Source organism: Homalodisca vitripennis, chromosome 6, assembly GCF_021130785.1.
Source record: "Homalodisca vitripennis isolate AUS2020 chromosome 6, UT_GWSS_2.1, whole genome shotgun sequence".
Taxonomy (NCBI): domain Eukaryota; kingdom Metazoa; phylum Arthropoda; class Insecta; order Hemiptera; family Cicadellidae; genus Homalodisca; species Homalodisca vitripennis.
Window position 1 is genome coordinate 67322795 of NC_060212.1, and position 26863 is coordinate 67349657.

General features: G+C 31.6%; 1 protein-coding gene across 7 annotated transcripts in view; it reads right to left on the minus strand.

Moving 5' to 3' along the window:
- The window catches only part of LOC124364416, a 393612-nt gene that overhangs the window by 150649 nt on the left and 216100 nt on the right, over positions 1–26863 (minus strand). For 3 of the 7 annotated variants that reach the window (XM_046819892.1, XM_046819893.1, XM_046819889.1), the window contains exon 2: positions 21580–21624. The exons of the other annotated variants lie outside the window; for them this stretch is intronic. In XM_046819892.1, coding sequence (XP_046675848.1) covers positions 21580–21624 — 45 coding nt within the window. The remainder of the gene's footprint in view (positions 1–21579; positions 21625–26863) is intronic. 7 annotated transcript variants of the gene reach the window in all.

Consider the following 26863-nt stretch of genomic DNA (forward strand, 5'->3'; position numbering starts at 1 on the left):
TTGAACGAAATATTCCCAAATCTGTTATATTGGCCGTGATGGGCCAATAACTTGACCTCTTAATTCTTCAGACCCCAGCCTATGTACTTCTTTTTTTAGTTTTGTCAACCATCGGATACACGCCAATAAGATACTCACTAAAGAAGACCTCAAAAATAGAATCAGGGAGACTTTTTGGTGCAAAACTGTTACTATTGCTTCGTGTTTAGTTTAAACTGGTATGTAGAAATATGATTTTCATAAAAAAATTTAAAACGTACAGAAATTACGTATATTTGTCTCATAAAATTTAAAAAACTACCTATATTTTGATCGTGTTTTACAACTATAAGCTGAGAAATAAATGTTTTATATTTCCTTTATTTTATAAAGTTTTGTTATAAACACTCTATATATATAAGCTGATTCGTTGTTAAAAACGTATATAGCAACATGACTTAAACTCAGTTTAATTCAGGTAGACATTTCTAAAAATAAACTACAATCCCTTTTGAATTAAAAGGATCGGGACATTTATGAAAGGAAAATACATTTTTAAGCATATGTTAGCTGATGAGGAACCTCCCCTTTGATCTCCAAGGCGGCGCGATTAACAATGCGCTCTCGAGGGCCTCTTGTACACTTGGCGTCAACCCCGGCACGTATTGTGCCTCTGTAACGCTCGGCAAATATTTTTCCAGCGACTCATATTTTTCCGAGTTTTATTCTCAGCTTTTACTTTATAATTCATACATACGTTCATTACATGTCACTGTCTAGTCAGCTTTTACTGTGATAGTCATCTTAAGAGGATAGTTCCTCTTAATGATAGTTCCTACTTGGAATAATAGTTTCCTAATTTACATTTTCTAATATTTTATAGAACAGTACGACATTATAAATTATAAGAGAGACGAATGAGTGAATGCTTTTCCTTATATACAGATACAGAGGGTGGTTAAGAAATTGCTCGATTTGTTCTTTTATATTAATGTTTTATGGAATTCCAAGTTTTATGGAAAACCTCAATTTTGTTATATTTCAAACGGTAAATATTTTTGAGAACACACTTTACTAAATTTTTCTGCTGAATAGAGCCTTAAACAAATTGCCATTTATGCAAGATTTAAGTTTTATAATTTAAAGATTTGAACCCGGGACGTGCAGTTTTTAGCACAAGATGTTCTTTAAGATTTGTAAAAATATTTCAAATACATATTTGTAATTTAAGGGGGTTCCATTCTGCACCCCTAATACAGTCTAATAGTTGTAGCATATGTTTAGGACACTTTAGCTGGCTCACCCTGTATTAATAATGTTACTTTAATACAAAGATAATTTTATGTAGTAGTATGAATACAACACCCCTATTATAGTTCACGTGGAGAAGTGAATTATACTAATCATAAAAAACTCAAATCCCTACAATACGATGTTCCATATTAATAAGAATACGACGCCTTAAAGATTAAGCTTTTACAAAAGATAGAATAAAAGTTCTAAGAGGATGAACACCACAGATTGTTTGCATTGTGGTAGATTTTCAAAAGATCTACATTGTCTCCAGAAATGCTAGTTCAAATTGAACTACGCTGCACAATTAAAAAGACTTTCATTGCTAAATAACCATTCGTTTAATTTTAATAGTAACAAAAATCCTACCGCTTCTGCATCTGATATTATCACAGCAGCAGTCATATTAGCTAGTTGATGTCAATATTTGCTATAAATAATCGCGTCAAATAATAAATCTTAAAAGCAATGACTCGGCAGATCGTTTGTCAGGGTTGGCACCACTGGACCGTACACCGTGACGGGAACATAGTATGGTTCAGCTGGGACCACTGCGCATCATCAGAAAAAACTGCTGAAAAACCTTGGTTACTATATCAAGTGGAACTGGTGTAACAGTGCGCAACCAACTGTGGTAAGTTTTTAGCTTTTGAAGGCGTAACGTAAATGAATCGGTTACTGATACATATTCGTAAATATATACACTACCCCTAGTGCGGTTCTTAAAGTATCGAAGTGACATATTTAGAAAAAGGTAGGGGTACTCAAAAATAAGTGTTCGCTGAGATTCAACAAAACATCCATACATCAATTCAGATATAATGATAAACAGGCATATGGCAAAGACTACTTTACTGAATGGTGGAAAACGGATGATAAATTGTGCAGTCTACTAAGTGATAAGATTCAACGTGCCAGCCAAACTCCATGATTAAACAGGCAACTCCATAGGACTCACTCTTGTCTATGAAAAAATAAAGTCTACAGCGAAATCTTCCTCGAAATATCTTTCCACATAATAAATTCACTCTGTTTGGTTAAATCAGTTTTCGTATTAGTGAGTGTTTAAATAATACAAGTCTAAACCTTAAGTCAACATAAAAATGAGGTTAGATGTGTTTGAATAAATAACATACACGTGTTAATATGTTAAAGTCTAATGAGTATTCTGAGTTTGTGAACAAATTTATTTTTTCTTATATCTTCTCGTTGGCATCATGGTTACCCATATTACCAATGTTTCACTAACGCTCAGCAGAATTATTATGTTCCAAGTAGTAACATGCACCTTAATATACTAATTGTTTCCCATAGAGAAACATATTGAAAATATGCACAATTTAAAGTCTAAATATCAGTTCATTTTTGAGATATTGTGCAGACAGACAGGCATATATACAGATAGGCATAATATTTTTCCAGCAATATGAGTTATAGACTTTGTTTACGCCGAGATAATTCATTATAAGTTAGGAAAAAATACTATTGGCATTACTATAGAAAGTTCTCTATTCTCAAAGACCATATTTTTGTTTCCTGTTCTTCTGTACTTTCTAAGTTGCAGATTCACAAAACAAACCGGGCATACTATTGTTTTATATAATATTACGTTTATTTTGTGTGATAGGGACTTTTACGTCCTTACACTGTTATAACTTATAGACGTTTATTCCCACGATTTAATCTGTTTTGTATAATACGAGAAACAAAATACATTAAAGCTATAGTGTAATTTCTACACAATGCATTATGGTATATTCAGACTTTAAAGTATGAGAACACTTTATATACTGGGTTTGAAAAATATGGAAATATGATTTATAGGGAAAATATAGAAGTCTGAAGTTTGAATTATTACTAAAAGAATCATAAATCTACTGCGTTTAAAGTTGATAACTTCGAATATAACGAAATGCAGAAGAAAACGATTCTAATAGAAAATTGAAAAATTAATAAGCTTTTAAAATTACTACATTTCTCTACTCCTTCTAAAATTCTCCAATCCGGAGCCAAACATCTCCGATGATTACCTCGAATGGTTGTCGTCAGTAAGAATCTAATCTGATTCTGCATAATGAAACCCGCGTTTACGTAAGAGGATTATTGCTCTGGCGCATTTCAACAAGAATTGGATTTGAATTATTGATTACCAACGATTGCTATTGGAAGTTCTTATCGTTCAATAAAAACAGCTAATTTTGTACTTTTAAATGTACGAGAAATATGTACTTCACACTAAATAACCAATTTATTTTTTTATACATGATTAAATAGTTGCAAATAAATATATTTATCTCAGATATAACAATTTTTATGTCACAATATTTACTAAATATATACCATTTTAAAATGTTTAATCTATTTAATAATATTTTTGTACATTAAAATAATTAACATTTGTAAAATATCTAAGCCCAAAATTTAGTATGGTGTGAAGCTAAAGGCATCTCTGTTGAATATGTCATAAAATCTATGAACAGAATACCTGTATTATGAAAATAATTATTATTATAATAGTTATGTACAGTAATATGAAAAAAAACTATATGCTTCATATGTATATTTTCTAGCAATAAAAGGCTCTTTCACTTGATATCTGCCCTTGGTGGATTTGAAATAAATTCACATTCATAGGGCTTTGCTCCAAATGAGTTTCAAAGTTTTAATGATATTCCTATGGGATTGTTTTGGTTTAGATTAAAACAGCTGATTTCTAAAACCTACGTGCTGCTCATAGGTAATTCGAAGTACACTAATATTATCAGCTGATTGGTTTATAACATACACACTAACCAATTTATTGTAATCGGATTACTTCTTTTGTTTGCGTGCAGTATGTTTTTTAATTCCCACTATTATTTTTATATTTTTACTTACATTAGCAACTGCCAAGCGATGACGTCGGACATAGGATCTGAGTTGGAGATATCACTGGTTCAAATTTTGTCTGTGACCTTAGCACTCTATCATTATCACCTTCCTTATACTGTATCGACTCTCTCTCTCTCTCTCTCTCTATCTTATTCTGTTTGAAAAGATCCTCGCACAGGCCAGTGGACTAAGAGAACGAACAGAACGAAGCCACTGTAATTTTTTAGACATCTAATATTTGACACGGAATTTATAAACTGTTTTAATTTAATTATACTATTAAAATATAATATCGCTACCGTATTGTGTAAGTAATGAATGAATGTAAAGTAATGAATCACATAAAATGCACTAAAAATTAAACATTTCATTCAATAATTACCAATATGTTTGTTTAACTGGAAAAAACTATTTTATTTCTTCACATGTGAATGGATATTTTGCATAGACAGAACCTGGATATATCCGAAATAATATATACGTAAAATACATTATACACGGCTTCGTGCATTGTATCTCAGAGTGTATTACGAATCGACTTGCGTGAATGGAGGCAATAGCAACTAAATATTACGTTCCAAACCTGGTTCAAACTTGAGATGTATGCAGATATTGGATTCCTCGACTGAATAAAATGGATCTCGGTGAAACGTGTCACTCTCTTCCAGGGATATGTTGTGAGAAACGTTTCAATACATTTATCACAATATTATCGCCTTCAAATAAAGTGTTATATTTATACATGTTAGGCTATAACGCGTTTAATATAATCTCTTTCAAGTTTCTGACCCAGCAACAATAAGAGTAATGCAATCAGTTAATGATTATAGTAATTTGTTTTATGTAAGTCACTGTAATTTCAAATAGCTTCACTGAAAACGTAACAACCTAAAATGAATTTTTGTTATAAAAACTGGCTAATACAAAAATCAAGTTTTTACGGCATGTGAAAGAGATTTTACTTGGAACATGCGACATTAGCGTTTTTGTATTGAATGATATTTAGGAACAATTTCCTATAACTCTTGAAGGAATAATGTTATATGTATTTCTACTCTTCTTGATATCAGAAAAAATATAGAAAAGGAAGATCTGTGACTAAACAATGTTATTAAATTAAATGATGAATACTTAAAAGAATAACACCTACAATTTTCCCAATCGACAGCGGTGACGTTATCTATAGCTTCTGAAGTGAGTTTTTCACCTTTTCACAGGTGTTTTTTTCATTTTCACGTGAACTACCAGCTTCCTCCATTTTCAGTATGTAACTACACTCACTAACTAGTCAGACAGTACAATACGACTGGCATTGGCACTGGCAGGGTGGCGTGTGGAAGCTGCAGCGTCGGCGCGACGCTTGGACTAGGCAACAATGTGCACACAGCGATTCTCGACCTTCCTCCGCTTCACCGGTCCCATACGTGGCAACAGCGCAAATCCACCCGCCCGCCTTATTTGGTGGCCGTGACTGTATACACACAGTTTTGGTAGTGTATTATTTATAATAACATGATAATAATGATAACTATTTGAGATCAACCTAATCTAATTATTGGTAATATTTAGACTTCAGACAGTTGACTGAAATGTAAATATAGTGCCCGCTTTGTTCGCTTCTCCTATATATTATTTTGTCACCACCTTCCACTCTTTAGAATACGGTTTTAAATTTCACGGGAATTATGACAGTTTAGAATCATTAAATAGTGAAATAATACTAAAAAAGGAACTTCTTACACAATTTTGTTATTTTATTAATTTTAAATACCAGATGTCAATTCATGAGCGAACACAAATTGAATTATGTAAACAAGTCCCTGAATAATCATAGTACAATTTCTGTTACATTGAGCCTCGTTGTCCAATATCCAAATTTCTGAGAAATTAACTTATTGCTATAATGTAGGTCCCTAACCACTTGGGTTTTCGTCTAACTTCACAGTTCTAAAGACAACTCAAGCGGTTCTCTACATTGACTTAGACCCCATTGACATACAGTATTCTAACTAATAGAACACATGTTGACATAATGCATGCTACACTCAATAGAGTGTAATAGTTGTAATACAATCACAGCACGCCAAATTTATAAATTCCATTCCGCCATGAAGCTATAATATATTGTATTGTATGTGTGTCTTCTATTATATTAGAAAATACGCTATGTGACGTGAATGTTGGTTTATCAAGCTGTAATCACTTTGACCTGAACTTTTAATATGATGTAATGGTCTGTAGATCTTCAATGATTTTGCACTTAATTTAAATATACCAGTAAATAATACATGATAATACTGTTATGTGTAAATATCATTGGGCCAAAAAGTAGTAGCCTGCATGTTTTGTGCCTTTAATAAAAATATTCATAAAACAACACCAGTACCACGAATGGGTATACGTTGATCTTGTACGTTATAATACTTCTAATGAATTTATAAATTTTAAATGTATAGGCTGTACGCTATAAAGTTTATACGTTCTAGATTAGGAATTTCAGTTCGTCACAGAAACTGTGACGTAAGTCTTCGATACTAAACAATATCACGATTTATCACTCATTGTTACGTTATAGAGATAGTATCGTTAATAAGAATCGTCGATTCAGAATTTTGGAGGTTGTAAGGTAAAACCGAGTGATGGAATCGATCCAGATCAAGAAAAATTGGAATCAAATAATCGATATCATAGGATATTATGAATATCCTATTTTTTTAGTAAATAGCCTACTATTACGAGGCGAACAGAATAAGATAAACTGCATTATTATACTTTAAAAAAAAAAAAAAACAATCGTCCAGTACTATCATTTATGGAGTGGTGGGTTTGGATTTTTTACACTTCATAAACGCATAAAACATATAACAGATAAATAACATATATAAGTTGATATTAACACAAATAACACTTAAACTAAGTATAACTATAGAGACTGCAAGTTTTTTTATTCAAATAATTCTAAACGTTAAAGTCCATTAAACAATATTTATTAAAAAAGCAATATTTTCTATTTATAGTAATTTCGTATAATATAGATCTTACTAAAATTCAAATCTATTTTCTTGTACATGTAGTATCACAACATATCGTATACAAGCAATACAACTTCCTAAGTGTGCAGATTATTTATATAATACTCGTACTTCAAAAGTCCATTAGTACACAGAAACAGTAAAGAAAATACAGATTTATCTCCAATTTCTACAATACCTTGCGCAAGTTCTTTAACTTTAATATATTTTTATGTTTTATCTAATTAAGAAAATCAACTTTTAAATATAATTTGTAATATTTCTGATCTCGCGTACATAGTTTAGCCCTAAAATAATATCTAACCACGTTTTCTGCAATATAAGATTGTATTTATTATTTTGTTGTAATGATTTTAAATGTGAATATTAAAAGTACGACAACTTTGTTGCACCACACAAAAGAAAGAAACATTTAGGAACCTGTATTAAGACTAAATATTTTCGAATAAAAGAGGTGCGAGAAACGTGGAAGATTATTGTTTCCATATTGGGGAGGAAAGCACGCCAAGGGGCTGTGTTGGTGTGATTTATACTCGGATTGGGGTTAACAACGCCCCTTGCGTGTCGGCTGCAATGTCTCAATTTTACAAAGAATATTGTCAATGTTGAGGTAACTCTGGGACTAAATATAATCTCTTCCTTAAAATATTCTATGGCGCTTTAATACGGTTAGTAATTCGAAACTTAATTGTAGTAAAATGTTTTTTTTTACTTTTTTTTAATAAAACGCAATGAAATACTGACTTCTTAAAAGTACTTACTTAACCTCATCTTTGATTATTGATTATGTTACAAGGAATATTGTCAATGTTCAGGTAACTCTAGGACAAAATATAATCTCTTCCTTAAAATATTCTACGGTCCTTAAAAACGGTTAGTACTTCGAAACGTAATTGTATTAAAAATGCTTTTTTTTATTCTTGCAATAAAACACAATGAAATACTGATTTTTCTAAAGTAATTACTTAACCTCATAATATTAAATCAAACATGTTTTTTTTTAAACTGCATTTACTAAATGTTCCTTGTTTAACACTAACACGCAAACTTTCATACGATTGTGCAATATATATAATACTTGTAAAATGTAGCACAGGTGAATATTTTACACAATACATCATTGAACTAAACAATATATTCTTACTTTAAAATTATAATCATTGTGCTATAATAATAACAAAATAGCACATGCTCTTACTTTCACGTTTTTTATATCATTTTATTCTAGGAAACAAAAGCCAAGTTATCGTAAATCCGATAATGGAATTTTTCGCAACAATAAAATCGATCATCAGTCTCGCTAGTTGTAGTGGAGATTGCATTTATGAAAGTATCGAATAGATTAACAAAAAAAGGATACCAAACACATTGTTTAGGAACACACGGAAAACAGGCCATCAGCTCATGCTAACAATAGGGAAATCATCATTGGATAATGAAACGCAGTGATTGAAATCCGCCATTTTCTGGTAGGTAATAACTTTTCAAGTAACCTAATCGATCAGCGCTAATTTCACTTTTATTTAATAATTGTTTGAGTAAAAATGTAAAATATATGATATTTGTGAAAGATTTCTTGTGTAATATTATCAACCAGTTTGATACCATCCAAATATAATCTCTGCTAAAATTAGCGTGACTGATGATCAATTTCTTTCTTTTGGGAAATATCTCTAAAGACGTTAAAACCTAGACAGGTATTTTAAACAAGCCTATGTAAGGTTAAATTGGCTCTTGGCATGTGGGCTATTTGGTATGTACTTAAAATGATAGTGTTAAGTACGAGCATTTGGGATACAATGATACTAAGATTTGAGATTATTACACGGAAATCAATACTTAAGCCGTAGTAAACAAACATTATTTACCAAATAAAATTAAAAAAATTTGTTAATGTTCAAAAACATAAAGAGAAATAACTAATAACAGGAGAGGGATATATTATAGAAAGAGTAAACTGCTTTTACTCTATAGTGACATATTTAATTCAACGATACCAAAATATAGGATAGTAGAACGACCTTACTCCCCACCAGTACCATTTACTGGGTTAATGATGTCACCTAGGGAAAATGCTATAACCGCCAAGGACCTATTTAATGGACTGTTTGATTTATCTTTACTGGATATTATCCATTGGAATAATAGTTTATTCATTTTATCAAGAATGGAGTTTATTACACGATTAAAAATTATAGTAACTTTAAATATATAATTAATAATACTAATTGTAATAACTGAACAATTAACCGAGATTGTGTGAATATAATATTAGCTATTTTAAATTACACACTATAATACTAAACGGTAACGGTAATATTTAAGATTACTTCTATTTTCATTGAAACGATAAAAACAATTAGATTTTGTTACTTTTATTGTTTACGATCTCCTGTGTTATATATTGCATGGATTGTGCCTGGAAATATTGTAGCACGCATTATGCATTACAAATAATTAGAGGAATTGCCTGTATTCAAAATGAAGGCGCACAAATTTAGCAGGAAGTACATTTAAGTAGGGCTCCACTAAAAGTGAAAGCTTTATCTTTATGTACACTTAACATTAATCAAGTTTAATGAACCGAGAATACCGTTACACCACCAGTAGTAAAGTATATATGTCAATGAGCACGATATATTTTTATATCTTACTGCTAATTTAGAAAGCTTCAATTCATCGGAGTAAAGTATGCAGCCATCTAACAGCATACGTAGCCGTGATGTGTTAGAACATACATGAGACAGACCTTGCCTGTATTGTGTTACAAGTGAGCTGTATGATCAGCCGTCTATTGTGAACATTACAAACACAGTGGCCACACAATTACACGTCCTGTACCTTTGACTCCGACCCTCCCTCGGCCACCTATTGTAGTGTGCATTGTTCTGTAGTTCTCGCGTCCAACTCGTCCAATCAGATTTCTTCATTATTTGATAGAGAAGTAGATATGGTAGGATCATGTTACTTACAACCTTTTGGGTTGTTACATCAAATTTGAATATTATAGAAAGGACTGTGTTTTATAGGTCAGTTATATAATATTTAGTTAATAAACGTCAACTAAACATAATATTTGTTGACATGGCTTTATAGCGTATTGGTATTGTGGACTGAATAAATTTAGGTTTAATAATGCTCGTACTAAAACTTTTTCAAGTTAATTTATTGGAGAACGTCAGACGTACATTGCTCAATTTGTTCTTCAATCATTGACAACACATTAAACGAAAAAATAGAAATAAAGACAGAAAATCTTGAAGAATACAAAATATCAAAAGCCAATAAAACAATGAAGTTAATAGCTTCATCAGCTTCATCAGGCCCAACAAAACGTAACGCAAGTTTTACTACTCACTCTTACTTACAATTTAACACAGACTGTTTACAAATTTCATCTTTCTGTGATCTTCTCCTTGCTATCATACCCATGTAAATTCCAAAGGAGTGGCATGCATTATCATCACACTCTATTTTACCTACATACTAATGTAGCTTCATGCAAAACGGTGCATCTATATGTCAGGTTATCTTCAAGTTATCGTGCAAAAAAAAGGTAAACTTTAATAAGGCTAGAAGAAATTATAGAAATATGACGACACAAAAATTCAAAATACATTTTACGTGTAAAATTGATCACGAAGTTCTAAAACATGTTTCATGACAAAATTTTAAAAGTAGAAGTAAAGTAAAGTAATTTCTTATTTTATCAGGCGAAGTTAGGGCTAAGAAGCCCCCACTAAGACTTAACCTGAGGACCAACGGCTCAAAGGTAACTTCCAAACCAACACCAACGGCCGGGCTGTTTGAAAGAACAAGATTGTTACCCATACAAGCAGCAACTACGCTTGGCGTTGCTTGATTCTGTTATCTCGCAGTAACCGCCGTACCCGCTACACTACACCGTTTAAAAAATTAATCGTGAACAAAATCCAACTAAAAAACTGAGTTGGAACTTTTAGAAACGTTACCCAGTACGTTGTATTAAATATAATATTCTGAATTAATCTAAAACTAAATCTTTATCAAGCCGTCCGCAGAAAAATAAGTTGTCTCTTACTTCCATCTCGGACTGGCATTCATTATGTACAAGACTGTTTGTGCTGTTTAATGACTTTAAGATTTGTATTATTGGTATATATTGAAATGAATATCAATGTGGAAAAAGTAACTAAAGTGATTGTGGATTAAAATAGAACTTTGAATAAACTCGTTAACCTCGCCGGTTTTAAAATGTACTCAAGTGCGTTTTATATAAGATACTTAAAAGTAAAACTCAAAAGCGATTAGAACTGTTAAATTCAAATCAAATTATATATCAAGTAGGAAAGTTTAGATAAAACATTAGCTGCCTTCTCTATTTAATATCTGAAAGTATAACGTTAAGTTCATAGAAACTTATTTAAATTCGTTACCATCCCATCATAGATTAACGTCTAACACCCCCTGTTACCGGATTTTCCGTTGGTGTGAATTTAAGTGAAGAAATTGTGTTTTTAAGCTTTAGGTCATCTTGTCACGTGATTATAAGCCCTAGTGAACTGTCTCATTGAAACAAGATGTTATACTTACACTGTTAGCCCAATAAAGTCAAATCATTTTATTAATTTCAATGACTCAACGCTTTTAACACTAACCTTATGATCTGACAACTCAAGCTAACTTTATTTTGCTACTTCCTCATAAAATCCCAAACAAAAGAAAACCCCACAATTGATAATGAGTCGTCCATTTTTATGTAAATCATTAGGTAGGAGTATAATTTTTGTAGTAATTTTACACCTTTTACAGCCCTTTTTAACTTGCAAATACTTCTAAACAAGAGGTGTTACAAAGTATTGAACAAGGAGAACCTTCCAACGCAAACGAATTAAAGTTGGGGAAATCAAAGTTTAAATTTCTCATTGTAACAGCTCGAAGACAAACTTGACAAAGTTGCTAACTCCATTTTACGTCTACTAATGAAGAACATTCAGATTAGCGACGCTGCTGGTGTTTTGGTCCCGAATAAACAGTGTATTTAAACTCTTTTGTGATCTCTGGCTTGCATGAGTGTCCTTGAAGTTTTTATTTTGGTATATTTTTAGTCTGAAATTTTTTGTCTGCTTCGGGTTTAAACTATTGAAGAAACATTGCAATCTGTGATCCTCTGAACACAAAACAATTCTTCACTTCATGTACACTAGATTTATGATTGTTGTAAGATAAGTAAATGATGTTATCAAATCATTTTTGGTTAAAGTTAATGAGAGATAAAGCTCACATTTTCTTAGGTTATTGATAGTTTAAACCTCAAAATCCTACTAACAAGTTCTGTTTCTAGCATGACTAAAAAGATCTAAACAAACGTCGGAACTATTGAAAAAGTATTTTCATTTCAGGCCCGAATGAAAAATATCTTCTGTATCTAGAAAGAATTCTTTTTAATAAAGTTTTAAATGTCTTGGTATTTATTCGCTGAGTTTATTTTAAACTTTTTACATTGCAGTAACAACTGTTAACTTTCAAAAATAACCCAGTTTTTTACGAGTAGAAATTTCTTTAACTTGACACTAATTAAAATACAAAGTTCTGAAATATCTCACAGTCCAGGAGTAAACCTTTGGGAGAAACGCTAGCCTTTTTAGTCCATCAAACAAAAACACTAAAGCTGCGTTCATCAAACTTAGGCGTTTATATTTTACAATATATAGATTCAAATAAGCAACACATCCTACTGTGCTGCTTAGTTTTCTATTGTAAGTGGTGTGTCATAATAATTTATTTCTAGTCTCATTTTCATTAAAATTTGTATTAATGACTTCTGATTAATTCCCAATACGCTCTGCTAATGACGCTCACTTTTTCTGTCCAGTTCATCACAAAAGAGATCAGTTTATTGATCAGTAGATCAGAAGAAATGTAACAAATCAATAATTTCGTATTTGACATACCTCTAATCGGAGTATGTTTTTATCTAACTTATATTGCAGCTGACTAAGATATAAATATTTTACGACGCAGATCGTGTACGGTGATAAAAAACATAGTTGATATAAAACGTTGCTAGAGCTATTTCCATATATTGAAGATGAATGTTTGCCAAGGTGTTATATATGGGATGATTTATTCCTGGGTCCAGATTATTCCTATTTTACTATGTGGCACCACGGCATTCACAGCTTTATAACATATTCCATTGTAATATAAACCGGTCACTTTTTAAATTTCAGTGTGGTTTACACGCTTATCTTTCTTATTTATTTTAATATATGCCGGAACATAAAATACAATCATTGTATAAAAGAACAATACATTGGTTAACTATTGATAATTCTTAGCTCATCATCTAATGAAGCTCAGTTTATACGCATCAAATATCATCCTAATGAAGTAATAAATGCGAAAGTGTCTTTGTTAGTTTGTTTTGCTTTCACGCGTAAATTCAAATGATTGTAATTAAATTTAAATGGGTATTATTACAATCTCTGGTAAAAAAATAGGCCTATTCTTATTTAAAAAATCCCTAAGGGCTACGCAGCACTAAATCCCACCAAACAATATCCCAGCTTGGTCAATAAAACCTTGAAATATGAATTGAAAGAGACTTTCAAATGCAATTAGCTGGTGTGAGTAAGCATTGTTTAATGATTACAAACAACATGTTTAATTAATTTATCCACTGTTTTAAACTTTCATATTTATAATGCGTAAGTTCTATATAGAATAACAATTAGTCCTTACGCCGTTTTTACATTTCAGCGATTATGAAAGATAAAATGTCGTTGATTCTGTGTGGAAGAATTTCCTAGCCTAAAATAGTGTTTAATATTTTTACTCAATTATAAACAAGAATAAATAGACAATGAAATTGTGAATTAACTCAAAAAACTTCATTTAATATGACTTATACTTATAAAAACGAAATAATGATGCATTAGTCTGATATTAAAAGACCATTATTCGATGGGAAATAATAATATTCTTCACCATTATTGTAATAAAACTATTCTGAAAATAATTATTACCAAGGACATAAATATATTGCATAAAACACAATTATGAGCAGCATTTTAGGAACTGTGCAGGTTTTATAAACGATTTACTTTATCTAACATGAACATAACGTATGAAGAAATACTCTATACAATTACAATTATATATGTTATAGCGAAGTATATTATATGGATTCTAAATAAGTGTGTATAGTTCTCAAAATTTGCAGGATGATTTGTAAGGGTGCAATCACTGTACCTTTAAAGGTGATAGAGCTAACTTTAAATGAAAATCCTCACCATTGTTTTATCAAAATGTAATGTATTTCTTTCAAAGTGTCCATTGTTTCCCGATATGTGGTCTACCTCATATTTTGTTATTGAACACCCTATACATTAAGACAATTTCAGAGATAAAATATGAATTCAAAGAGTGTTAATTTTTTTGCCTTTCTTCTTAAGTTACCTGATTTTAGTACGGGTGCCTAAGTACTAATGCCAATTTGAAACATTTAAAAATTTCAAATCTATTAACAGTTTTGTTATGGGACGTCATTATTCTGACGAGAGAGTAACAGTTTCCATTTAGATTAATTCTTCCTTTCGGTGGTGGTCATCTTCAAATTTTAAGGAACCAGCAGGAAATTAAGGAATAAAAAGCGTATTTTATTTAATATCTAGTGTAACTTGAACACAAAGCTTTATGAGAGTAGTGATTTTCAATAAAACTGTTAAATCTATAAACACAACGTTGTAGATTTACACTAACAGGCTTATGATCTTTACTTAAAAGTAAATACGAAATATCATCAAATTCATCTGAGCATTTCTTTGATTGCTCGCAGAAATATGGCAATAATAAATTATCTTTACCTTCATCCAAATGTAATGAATACGATTAATAATTTAAAATGTAGAAAATTATTAACTACATTCTTATAACAATAAATTACCTCGAAAAGTATCAGTGTCTATTTATGCAATATCAAATAATTCCTTTGTAGACAGAACTATTCTAGGTAAGAAAAGCGACCGGAAGGGCGACACGTGACTCAGCGTGAATGATGAAGAGTGGTCGCTCTCTTATCAGCTTACTGTACAAGTATTCACTCGTTATCGCTCCTGGCGCCAGCGGCCAGACGCTGCTTCAGCATTGGCTCTTTGTTTGCGACATACTTACTGCATGACAGTGACAATATCCTTAACTTAATTAACAGTAAGAAAATTGACACGTGTCGTTTCAAAACATAACAATTACGAATTTCATTATTTTAAACTATTGCCTTCTACTTAAAATAAGATGATAAAAATAGATCTTTTATAAAAGGCATCCAGTACTTTATACTTATTGTTGATGGATAAGTTCATTTTAAAACTCCTTTATTCTTGCCACTTTATTATATTTCCTTTATAAATAGAATTATAGAGCCCAAAGTGTTGAGAATCCTAATTGAGTTTCACAGTGAGAAAACGCCTTTTTAAATTTACTCCATTTAATATCAAAACCTAAAATGTATAACCTTTAATTTCAAAGTATTTCATTGTTTCTAAGAAATTTATAAATGTGTAGGGTCTATTAAAATGGATATAGAATTCAAGGTGAACCATACGAAAATGTAATGCTAACCGGTATTTTGGAAAATTACTGCAGAATTAACTACTTGCCATAAAATGCCTCAAAACAAAATAAGGTCCCTTCAAAGCTGGATATCATATTTATAGTTTTTAAAATCATAATTTTTGTATTACACTAAAGAAGAAGCCTAGTCTCAAAATATATATTATTTAAAGCTCTAGTAAAAACTGTCGTCATTATTATGTATGTTATACAGTAGTGTTATACATTTCATAAAAAAATTTATAGGGCAAGCTATCAATCTCACCTTTTTTGGAGGTGATTCTGATTGTTTTTAAAATATGAACAAAAAATTCGATAAATTGGCATGTGGATTTGATTGTAAATAAACTTCTTTTAATTTTAAAACTAATTATTATCGATACATACTTAATAACCGCAGTAAACTTATTTAGTGTTTTATTATTCTAAGTATTGTTACCATGAACGACAAACTAAGTAACATAGTCTACAACTCCGAATACTTGGAGTCAAATTCCAGTCGTGATAGAAATTTATAAATTTAACTCATAAAATTTAAGTATATCAAATAAGCACCAATACTAGATTTAAGAGGTCTACTAATATATAAAGAAAGTATATGCGTTATATGTTTATAATAAAAAGAAAAGAGGTTCTACCTGAATAAATTAATGTTTGAGTCAAAATTACGTCTGCCCAGAAATAGCTTGTAAGTATCACGGTTCCACACGCGACGTAGTCCGCGGGGCCGTCGGAAAGCTCATAAAGATCTCGTCCGGGCTTGGGGTTGTCCTGAAGAATACGAAGAGGGTTTAATTTTGTATTTACGTTTTTTGTGTGAACTTTAATTCTAAATGTGTTTCTAATTTACAATTAATATTAGTTTCAAAGCTATTTCCTCTAAGTATTTCCTTGCAAAAGGATGTTTCCATTCCATCTCATATTGGGACCCTTTAAATATCTAAACCCGTATAAAGGGATGTCAGAAATACTCGTATATGCGTAATGCCTCAACGTATACTGTAATAACATACGAAAAATATAAATAAACGGACGCCCATGGTACCCGCATTGGTTCATAGTGTTCGATCATACGGATGATCACAAATAAATGATTTTTAAACCAGAATAATGCTAAACCACTTGTATCAGGCTTCACTGAGGTGTCATGCAAAATTACAAATCCAGCACAATTAAATCTTAAGATATCCCGCAGACATATCGATAAAAAGTTAGCCAATAAAAAAGTTGACTCGAAAATTACGCATTAGAGAAATCGTTCTTGTAGAAATGAAGTTTTATGGAAATTTGAAAATCTAAATAAGACATTTTTCTTCACATACATTATTACATGATATATTTAGATTTTATTCATTGAAAAAATTTTCAAATCAGAGTTTAAATAATAATGACTACACACCAAGTCACTGTAAAATTATGTACGTATTGCGATGTGTCGGTGACATGTGTACATATTACATACAATTGAATCTCTTATGGGTGTTATTGCGTTTGTTTACAAATTTTGCATTCTGGAATTCCATGAAGTGAAACGCACCTTTATTAAACTCAATGTTCCTCTTACAGAAATGAAGATTCTTGCACAATTTAAAGTCAGACAAATAGAGAGACATAAATGTTTTTCTGGCCCACGAGTAATCTAGTAACTCCAGGTTCTCAAAAGCTTAGCTTTTTTAATAAGTTAACATTCACTTGAGGGTTAGTACTCTGAAATATGCAATTTGATAAAGATATGAACAAAATGTTGAACAGTATTTTGTGCACTTTAATCAGAGAAGTTGGAGCCCGTTATGCTTCTATATGTAAATAAGCTGCAAATGTCAACGAACTATGAAGTTTATTCTTGAATAAGAATTGCGCTTTGTGTTAGTTTTATTGGTTATAGTAAAATTTGCAGTATTTTTCCCATTATTCTCTACTTATTAATATTTTTTTCATAACAGTGCTTTATTTAATGAACTTAATTTTAGTATATTTCAGTTAAACTTTTACTAGAAATGATTAGTAAAATCAGCGACTTCTGAAAACTTATGGGGCAAATAAATAAAGTTTGTTGTGCTTGCTCATTTTAAACTGTAAACACACCAAACGAACATAATGCTTCTACTAATTTTAATGGCTCTAATGAAGACAAACTCCAAAATAATTTCAATACATTTTGAAGTTATTTACGTATATATAATTTATAGCATGATATATCCCCCACAGGTGCTGTAATATAGAACTTTGTTCGATGTTAAATATGAATTAAGTCTTGAAAAGAGGTTTAAATATTAGTAAAAATTTAGATTTTTGTATTTATATGTACAAAATATAAAATCGCAGAAAGTAGTAAGAGGAAATTAGTGCTGGTATTTACGACACGAACTTGCAGCAAATAGTTGGTATCTAGCTAGGTAAATTGGATTTTTAAATTGGCTCCACCATCGGTCATTTATTATCCTTTGATTACGACACTGTAATAGAATTAAAATAATAGTGACAGCTAATAACTACTAAAATCAGACTATTCACAGAATTTTTCTAAAACAGTAATAAATGCAGACTACAAACAATAAAGGGGATAACAACTATATTAGTGTGGCCAGTTGTAAAAATTACCAGTGTAGCCTACTTTTATTATTTTATTATGCTTTACGAACATTTATGTTTTTACTGTAGACTAGTTTAATACACTTTAATACTTTTATAGAGATAGTATTATAAATGCGGTAGAATGAGGGCGATAAATCTAATTTAAGGTATATAATCGAATATCGAAATACCTATACATGTTTTCCATATTTTAAACTTCACAAGCTGTATTTCCATTAGTAAAATATTTTATAAAAGTTATTCTAGAACCGTACAAAAACAATCCCCAAAACTAACCACGAAGTGAGCGTAAACAATGACGTCAGAGGCACTAAATTGCTGCCTGGTTTGGTGTTATGAGTCCCAGCAGATTTGCCCCTCTTAGGCTTGACGTCACACTTTGTCAGGCTTTCCTCTAGTTTTACTTCTAAACATAAAAGGTTTTCTTCATAAAATAACTACTAAAGGATTTTAACATACTCGAACAAAATGTTTGAATAAATAACATGACATTTTCTCTAGCACAGAAAAGTACTCAATATTCTGAAAGTTGCATGAGATGAACATTAGTTATGATGCTATTTAGTAACGGATTTCATATATGCCTACCGACGTTTGCAGTTCTTGAATATGAATATAAATAAAAGTTATATATTTTAAAAAGTGGACAAATATATCGCTCGATATTGTGGCTTTCAAAATATATATTTAGTATTAAAATATTTCAACAGCGTTATGGTATCAACTAATAAAACTCTTCATCTAGATTCCCATTATTCAAAAAGTTTTTTTACATATGACGTATTTAACATTTCACTTTTTCTCATTAAATACTTTCCAACTAGTACTCCATACCGTAGCCTGAACCGTCTATATCTTCAAGTAATATTGTGTTAAAAAGTATACTGTTGTGTTCTGTGAAACTTACTTTTTTTAGTTTCTTATAATTTAATAAATAATAAACATTTTATCAACTGTGAACTAATAAATATGTCGGATATATTTAGTTATTTGTTTTAACAGAGTGCGTATAACATTATATCTATGGCCTTTATGGTCTTACCACTGCAATTTTAAGTCTAGAAAATTAAAAGATATAATATCAACGAATTTAGGAGGTTATTATTGATTCTGTCTATGAATTGTCGATAGTAAAATTCTTGTAAACGTGTTAAGAAAATTAATTATACACACACACACATATATATATATATATATATATATATATATATATATATATATATATATATATAGATAGATCAAAATCCGAGGTTTCATACTGGGCGACCAGGTTGACGTACTGTAAGTAAATTAATGGAGTATTCAAATTGTAAGGTAACATTTTTTGAATAGTTAAAAATAATATTTGGCTTAGCGAAATGAATTATGAATTAAAAGTTATGAATTCTGTTGTGTGCTCTAAAGTTATAAAATATTCCACCTTCGAGCTTTGCTTCAGCGCTGATGGGAGAAGAGAGATTGATTAGTAGTGTCAGTGTGCCGCAGACGACAGACGACAGCAGCCGTGTGAGTAGCATGTCACACTCGCACCGTGCTCTCGCCCCCTCACCCACGCCCACGCCGCGTCGGTTATCATATATCAAGGATTGAAGAGACGTCAGGTGCAGCCGCCAGGTGGCGCTGATCGCCTACTTCCGGCCCAAAACAGACCCAATCCGCTGCCAAACCCTTGTATTGAGCTGCACTTCCGGAAATCTGAATATGACTAAATACTTTCCAATATACGTTCATGCGGTACTATACGATACTATGAAATTGTTTTTGCCATTCGTGTTTTTTTTTCTTAGAAAAGTTAAATTTTTAAAAGATCGAATGAAACAAACATTGTAGTTAAATACATAAATACATTAAAACCAAAATTTCTAACAGTTGTAGACGCCTAATGTTGCACTGAAAATGTAAGTTATCAGTACACTCATATATCATGAATTTTGAGTATTCTCCGGAAGAGAAAAAGTAACCTTCCTAAACTTTCCTAACGTATTTGTAATAAATTCATTTTACATAGTTTATTGGAAGAATTTTTATTCATATTCTCTGAGAGAGCACTAGTTTTGCACAATGATCAACAACATATAGCATAACATGTTTGAAATTTTGAATAATAAATTAAATTAAATTATCATTAGCATCTTGAATAAGTAAATATTATAATTTCTCAGAGTGGATCTCAATAAAAATTTGTTGATAATAATGTGGTGTATATTATTGCATTAATTATAGAGTTGAAATTATTTATTTCACATATGGACAAGTTTAACATGACTTTACAGAGGACATTTTCACATTATCTAGTTGTATTATTGATAATAATACTTGTACTTGTTATACAATTGAGCCGGCCTTAACATGTGTTGAGAAGATAGGACGAAGTAGGGACGTTTTCCAGCACAGGGAAGTCTCGAAAGGCCAGTCCATAGATTAAATAAAATACTAATTTTATTTTATAATTATGTGATTAAATATCTTGCTAATATAAAAGTGTGCAATAGGCACAGATAAAGGCACAGTAAGGGAAAGCAAGATTGGATTTGAAGAACAGAAGCCCTTGCATGGAAACTTCTAAGTTTGTTTTAGAGAACGCAGAACGAGACTCATGATAGTAATTATGTTACCATAATTTTATTTCTATTAATATGCGAATAGTTCAATGGTCCCACAAAACTATTAATATTCATACAGATTATTAACTTTAAATTTCAAATAAAATAAGAGATGTAACCAACGGCATGTGTAAATACGGAAACAAATTATGAAATAATTAGAGTATAATAAATATATTTAAACGTTCATATAATTAACACAATTTGTTCGATTGTACTCAAACATAATTATCTTCCATTATCAATTAAACCAGATAAACTAGGAGCCACCGCACAGGCTGTGCTGTTCATAATAATAAACTGTTTCTTGCGCCTATCTATCTTTCATAACTCCTTTTTATTAAGAGTCAATCGATTATAATTTAAAAAACCAGGATAATCGAAATCAAGCAGAAAGTACTAATGAGTTTAATTTGCGATCTCTTTAATTTTAAAATCGTAAATGTACAATATGTTCTACCCCGCATCAGACGATAAATTCAAATTTAATGTCTATTATGTATTGCCAACCTCTGTCCTTGAATTCCTACATGAATGAATACCATACAATGTCTTCGAAATGTACTCATGCATAACAATTCGTGCAGAAATCCCCTTATCAGTGAGCGCATTACCAAATTCATGATGGGTGCTGGGGTGCGCAGATGTTACAACCGTACCTGAAACACAAAGAGAACCGAATTAAATGTTACACTGGTAACTATAAAAAGCACTTTGTATCAGCAGCTCTGCTGCTACAGTTGAGAGCAGCTGAACTGGAAAATAAATACAACATTTATTCGTTTGGCCGGGATAGTTATTATACAGTACAATTTGCATAATTCCTTAACTTTTTGATGCTTCGTTTACACTGAATAGGAAACAATGAATAATGCATGTGGATTCATTTTCGTACGATACATATCCATTATTTATCGAATTTAAGGAAATTGGAGAATGGTTCGTTTATTGCACAATTATAACTAAAACATGTCTTAAAATCAGGCGGGTTTGGTTGTTAATTGTGAAAAATGAACTAACAAAAAACCTAAAGTATTAAACAGACAAGAAATTTGTAATAAACCAATAAGAAGTCACAGTATACCTTTAAGTTTGTCTAGAATGAACTAATAATAAAAAAGGCCCACTCCCGTAACTCCTTTTTTCCGCTATCTTGTTTCTGCCGTGATTATCGCCATTTACTATTGGCCTCTGGTCAGTTATATTTGGTTGGCCGGTGTGTAAAGACTTACTTTGACGTGTATTCTGGAGTTAAGATTAATAAGTAGTGTTTAGTTTATATTAAGTACATGGTTTAGAGTCAGTGTCCATGGAATTGACACACAACATGGCTGTTGTAGTTCCTGACTCGTGTGTTGTATGATGCATTAGTTTAGTGATTTACCTGAAGAAGAAATCAGATTGCAGATCTCGAACATAGTGATACTAATTGTATTGTATTACGTAACAATAGCAAATCCTGTTTCCTTTACAATCAGTACATCGTTAAAACCAATATTCAAACAAACGATTGTACTAGCAAATTAAATGTATTTCATATTTCAGACCAAGAATTATTATCCTTTTTACAAAGAACTTCAATATAGTAAGGGTGCAGCTACCTTACCGAGAAAGTGGCCATGGTTATTTCCTCGGTTGGGCCGAGTAAAATATTTAAAAATGAATGGTATTTTCTTGTAGAGTACATCAATCATTTCATATATTCACACTTAATATACAATGTGCATAATTATAATAATTATGTCTGTGATTATAATAATTTTGCGGTCTGGGATCAAAATTGACGAAAATGGACATTTCTATGAACTCAACGTCTAATTAAAATAATAAAATATAATAATAAGAATTGAAACCAATATCCTAACAAAACTTGCTCTTTGTATTAACAAGCAAATTGCTAATTATAACAAACTATGTGATTATGAAATACAACATATGATCACTTTTTAAAGTACGAAATAATAATTATATATTTATTGTCTATTAATAAAGGAACGAGAGCTTCACAAAATTAAAAGTTGTATACAATAATTATGATGGTGGGTTTAATTAAATGTAGTTTTTTATATCATTTGTCTTTATTCGTGTATTACATTATATACAATTTTGATTTTTTTCAAATTAGTTAATGAGTTAATTTAACAATATTAAGCTTAGTATAATTAAGCTGACATTATATAACGCGATGGAACGAACATATTGTCTCAGTGTTATGTCTGACAGTGCAATATAATATATATATAGTAGAGGTTGAACTAGAATATTCTAACTCAGTCAGCCTATATATCCTTTCACAACAAGGAGACATCCTGATTTATAAATGGGGAACTGTCAGTGAGGAGACCGCAAACATTTCCATTCCTACCGTGGATCAAATATTGCGTATAATTTTATAGTTTCCCCTGATATGGAATACTTATTAATATAAAAGAATTAAAGATGTTAGATTTTTGAAAGTAATATATAAAGAAAAATATATATTTTTAAGTAAGGATAGAAAACCCATGACGTCTGTAAAAGTTTCAAATCGAGCTTAAATAACTGTGGTATTCTGTATTTAGTTTTGTACTTGATTGTCTACTTTATAACATTATAGCCAGATTAAATATCGAACAGCAGTAACCATGTATATTTGTATCGTGTGACAACGTTTTTAATGTTTGCCGTCTAATAAGCGTACGAGAGCGACAATCTTGTAAGTTTTGTGGGCGTTAAAAGAAACAGATAACATAACATATAATTTTTACAGATTAATTAAACAACGCAACAACAATTATTTAAAGTATTCTTTAAATAATAGAGTTGTATATAAAAGAATTCTTCCATTTAATATAGCATTATTTGGCCATTTTCACTTTTACAAGACGCGTTATACACAAACACAAAATACTTGTGATACTTATAAAAGATAGCTTTTATAAAAAATGAAAAACACTAACATTAGACCGTTATGTTATTTAGTAAATTATGCATTTAAGCGTACCTTATCACTAGCTTAGTGAAAATCCCTAAATTTCAAATAAAAAGAAATAGGGTACAATCTTAGAGCCAAGAGACAGTTTCCATTTTACAAGCACAAAACCTGAATTTTTTTTAATCGATGGAGTAATCTTTCCTAAAAATGAAATCAGTAAGTTGTCTTTCGCGCTAGTTTTCGAGGAGGTCGGTATGGAAGGGTAACGAAAGGAATAACCCTTCTGATCATCGTTAAATTATAATTTAATATTTTTTATGACACTTCTTTGCCTTGACACAGTTTTAACCGACCTTCAGCCACATAAACATGGTTATACTATCACCCTACAATAGTTACAGAGTCTATAATTTGTAAACTTCAACTAAATTGTAAGAAATTTACGGTCAGATTCCGATACATGCCCCCAACGCTTAAACTTTTTTCAATTAACTTAGAACGTTGTAAAACGATGTAGTTAAGGATCAGAACTAACATTATGCCCCCAAAGCTAATTTTTCATTTACGGATGATTTTAATTAATTACAATTGGTTACTAGCTAAGAAAAAAAGGGTACTTACGTATTATATCAACCACACCCCTACATTTCTCCAAACACAAAAATTCAACAAAAACAAACATTACCAAACAAAAACTAAACTCTTTATTGAAAAAAAAAAACACAGAAAACTTGTTTTTATTCTTGATCACACTCCGCCACTCAAAATGCGAGTGCCTCCGGCCATCAGCGCAGGGGCTTGTCAACGAAAGAAAAATATCCCTCGAGATAGTACCTATCAGTAAAATATCAAATTTTAGAGGAGCTGATCAGAAATATAAATTGAATTGTAATGGAAAGGCAATTGTGTACCGTGTAAAAAACTTAAATAATCACGTGATGCCGCGCCCTGCCGTAATCGGGATTCTCGAGAAAGAAAAGATAACAGCGACAACAATACCGACGGCAATACCTGGAAATGCTTGTTGATTGATGGAATGTTAGTTATGTTACTTAACTACATCGTTTTATAACGTTCCAAGTTCATTGAAAAAAGTTTAAGCGTTGGGGGTATATAACGGAGTCTGACCAAATTTACATTTTTGATAGTTGAATTTAAGTGCCTAAAATAAAAAAAAAATTATTCTCAAATTACTTTTGATATTATTTCAGTAAAAATGCTGAGGTGGCTGCTTATGCAATGCAAATTGGCTATCACCTTCTAAACAAGGCAATATACTCGTACAGTACATAAAAAGTCTAGCTGTTGGTTGACATTGGGTGCTACATACGTTATGAGCTGGAAGTTTCTTTTCAGATATATGTTATTAAAAGTTGGTGACACAGTAGTGACAATAAGTTATTACAGTCATATTTATGCATTATTTGATTTTGTTTTATCCATGTATGTTTTATAAAATACAAGATATCTATGGCACATACGGACCGCGCATTATGACTTTCCGCAAGGGGACTTGAAGGGATAGGCCTTGATCTCTGTGTGCGGCCGCCCGGCCAATTACAGCATGTGGATATAGAGAGCAGATGCTTTGATGTAAAGCGCCAGCCGCCTCACTCGCTCTTAACAATGCACTCTCAAGAGACTCTTGTTCCGTCACTCACCACGTCAGCTCAATGACATCTTGCTTTGTCTCCAGCCGCCTACTCCGTACAAACGTTGAGAATTTGGGCACGCTTTTGTCGTGTACAGTGGTTATATTTTTTTGAAACTATGACTTTTTTAGTTTAAAGCTAAAAGTATCCAGTTGAGTAATTCGAGCTTAATTCAAATTTATTTAGTTTAAACTATACTTGGATTAAGCACCATGTATTGTATAATAATCTTCTGAAAGCTCTAAACCAACAAGTAAGTAATTTTTAAATCATGGAATATTCAACACTTTTAGGCGAGGTGTATTTATTCAGCGTTTCTATTATTCTTTTGCGTTGAATAAGCAGCCTTCTTGAGCATCGCGCCTATGTCTATTCGGTGAATAAGCACCCTTATTCAGTAAGACGCCTACGTCTATTCGGTGAATAAGCAACTTTATTCAGCATTGCGACTGGTTAAATTCGGTAAATAAACCTTTATTCCGCATCGCGAATATGTTTATTTGATGAACAAGCACCTTTATTCAGCGCCACGACCATTCACATATGTAGAATATAGCACACCCACTGGTAGTGCGGGAGTGCTAATTCAGAACCGTGCCCCTCTTAAAAGGGAATGGTGTGCTAATTCAGCACCTTGCACACCTATGTGCACTGAATAAACACCCCCGACGCGTGACTTCAAAGCACTAGGGGTACTTATTCCAGGGGATGCGTCAGAGTGAGGGCTCTTCAGATCGTGCGTTGTAGGCCTAAATTATAAAGATCACCCAACCCGCTATCCACCCTTTCCTGCCATAACTTTTTTCTGTCCTGAGATGAAGCTCATCTGATGTATTGGTACAACTCAGGAGAGTCTTTACTCCGTGTTTGAGTAGGTCCTCCTTTTACTACTACTTTTCTATCGTTATCCTACACTCCTCAGCAGGATCAAGATTTACTACCATGTAGCCTCGCTTTTCAGTGTTTTCAATTAAGCATAATATCAGTTTTACTCCCGGGAGGTATTACCAAAAGCCAGGCAATTCTAAAGATGTGGAGGATCCTAGTCCAGACTTCTCCCGTGACAAAACATACGAGATAATCACAATTTTTTACCATACCTTGGAAATTATTACTTAATACCTAATATACTTAAAACAGAACAAACTTTACGTTCAATTCAATGTAGTACGAAATCTCGCAATTTATTACAAACAACGCCAAGCAACATAGTTTACTTCCTCTAAAACGAATTAATGTCTACGCCCAAGTCACAGTGGCTTACTATTCATTGGATTATTTATTACTGTAAATAATATCTATACAAAAGCAGGCACTTGACTTGATGTTTGA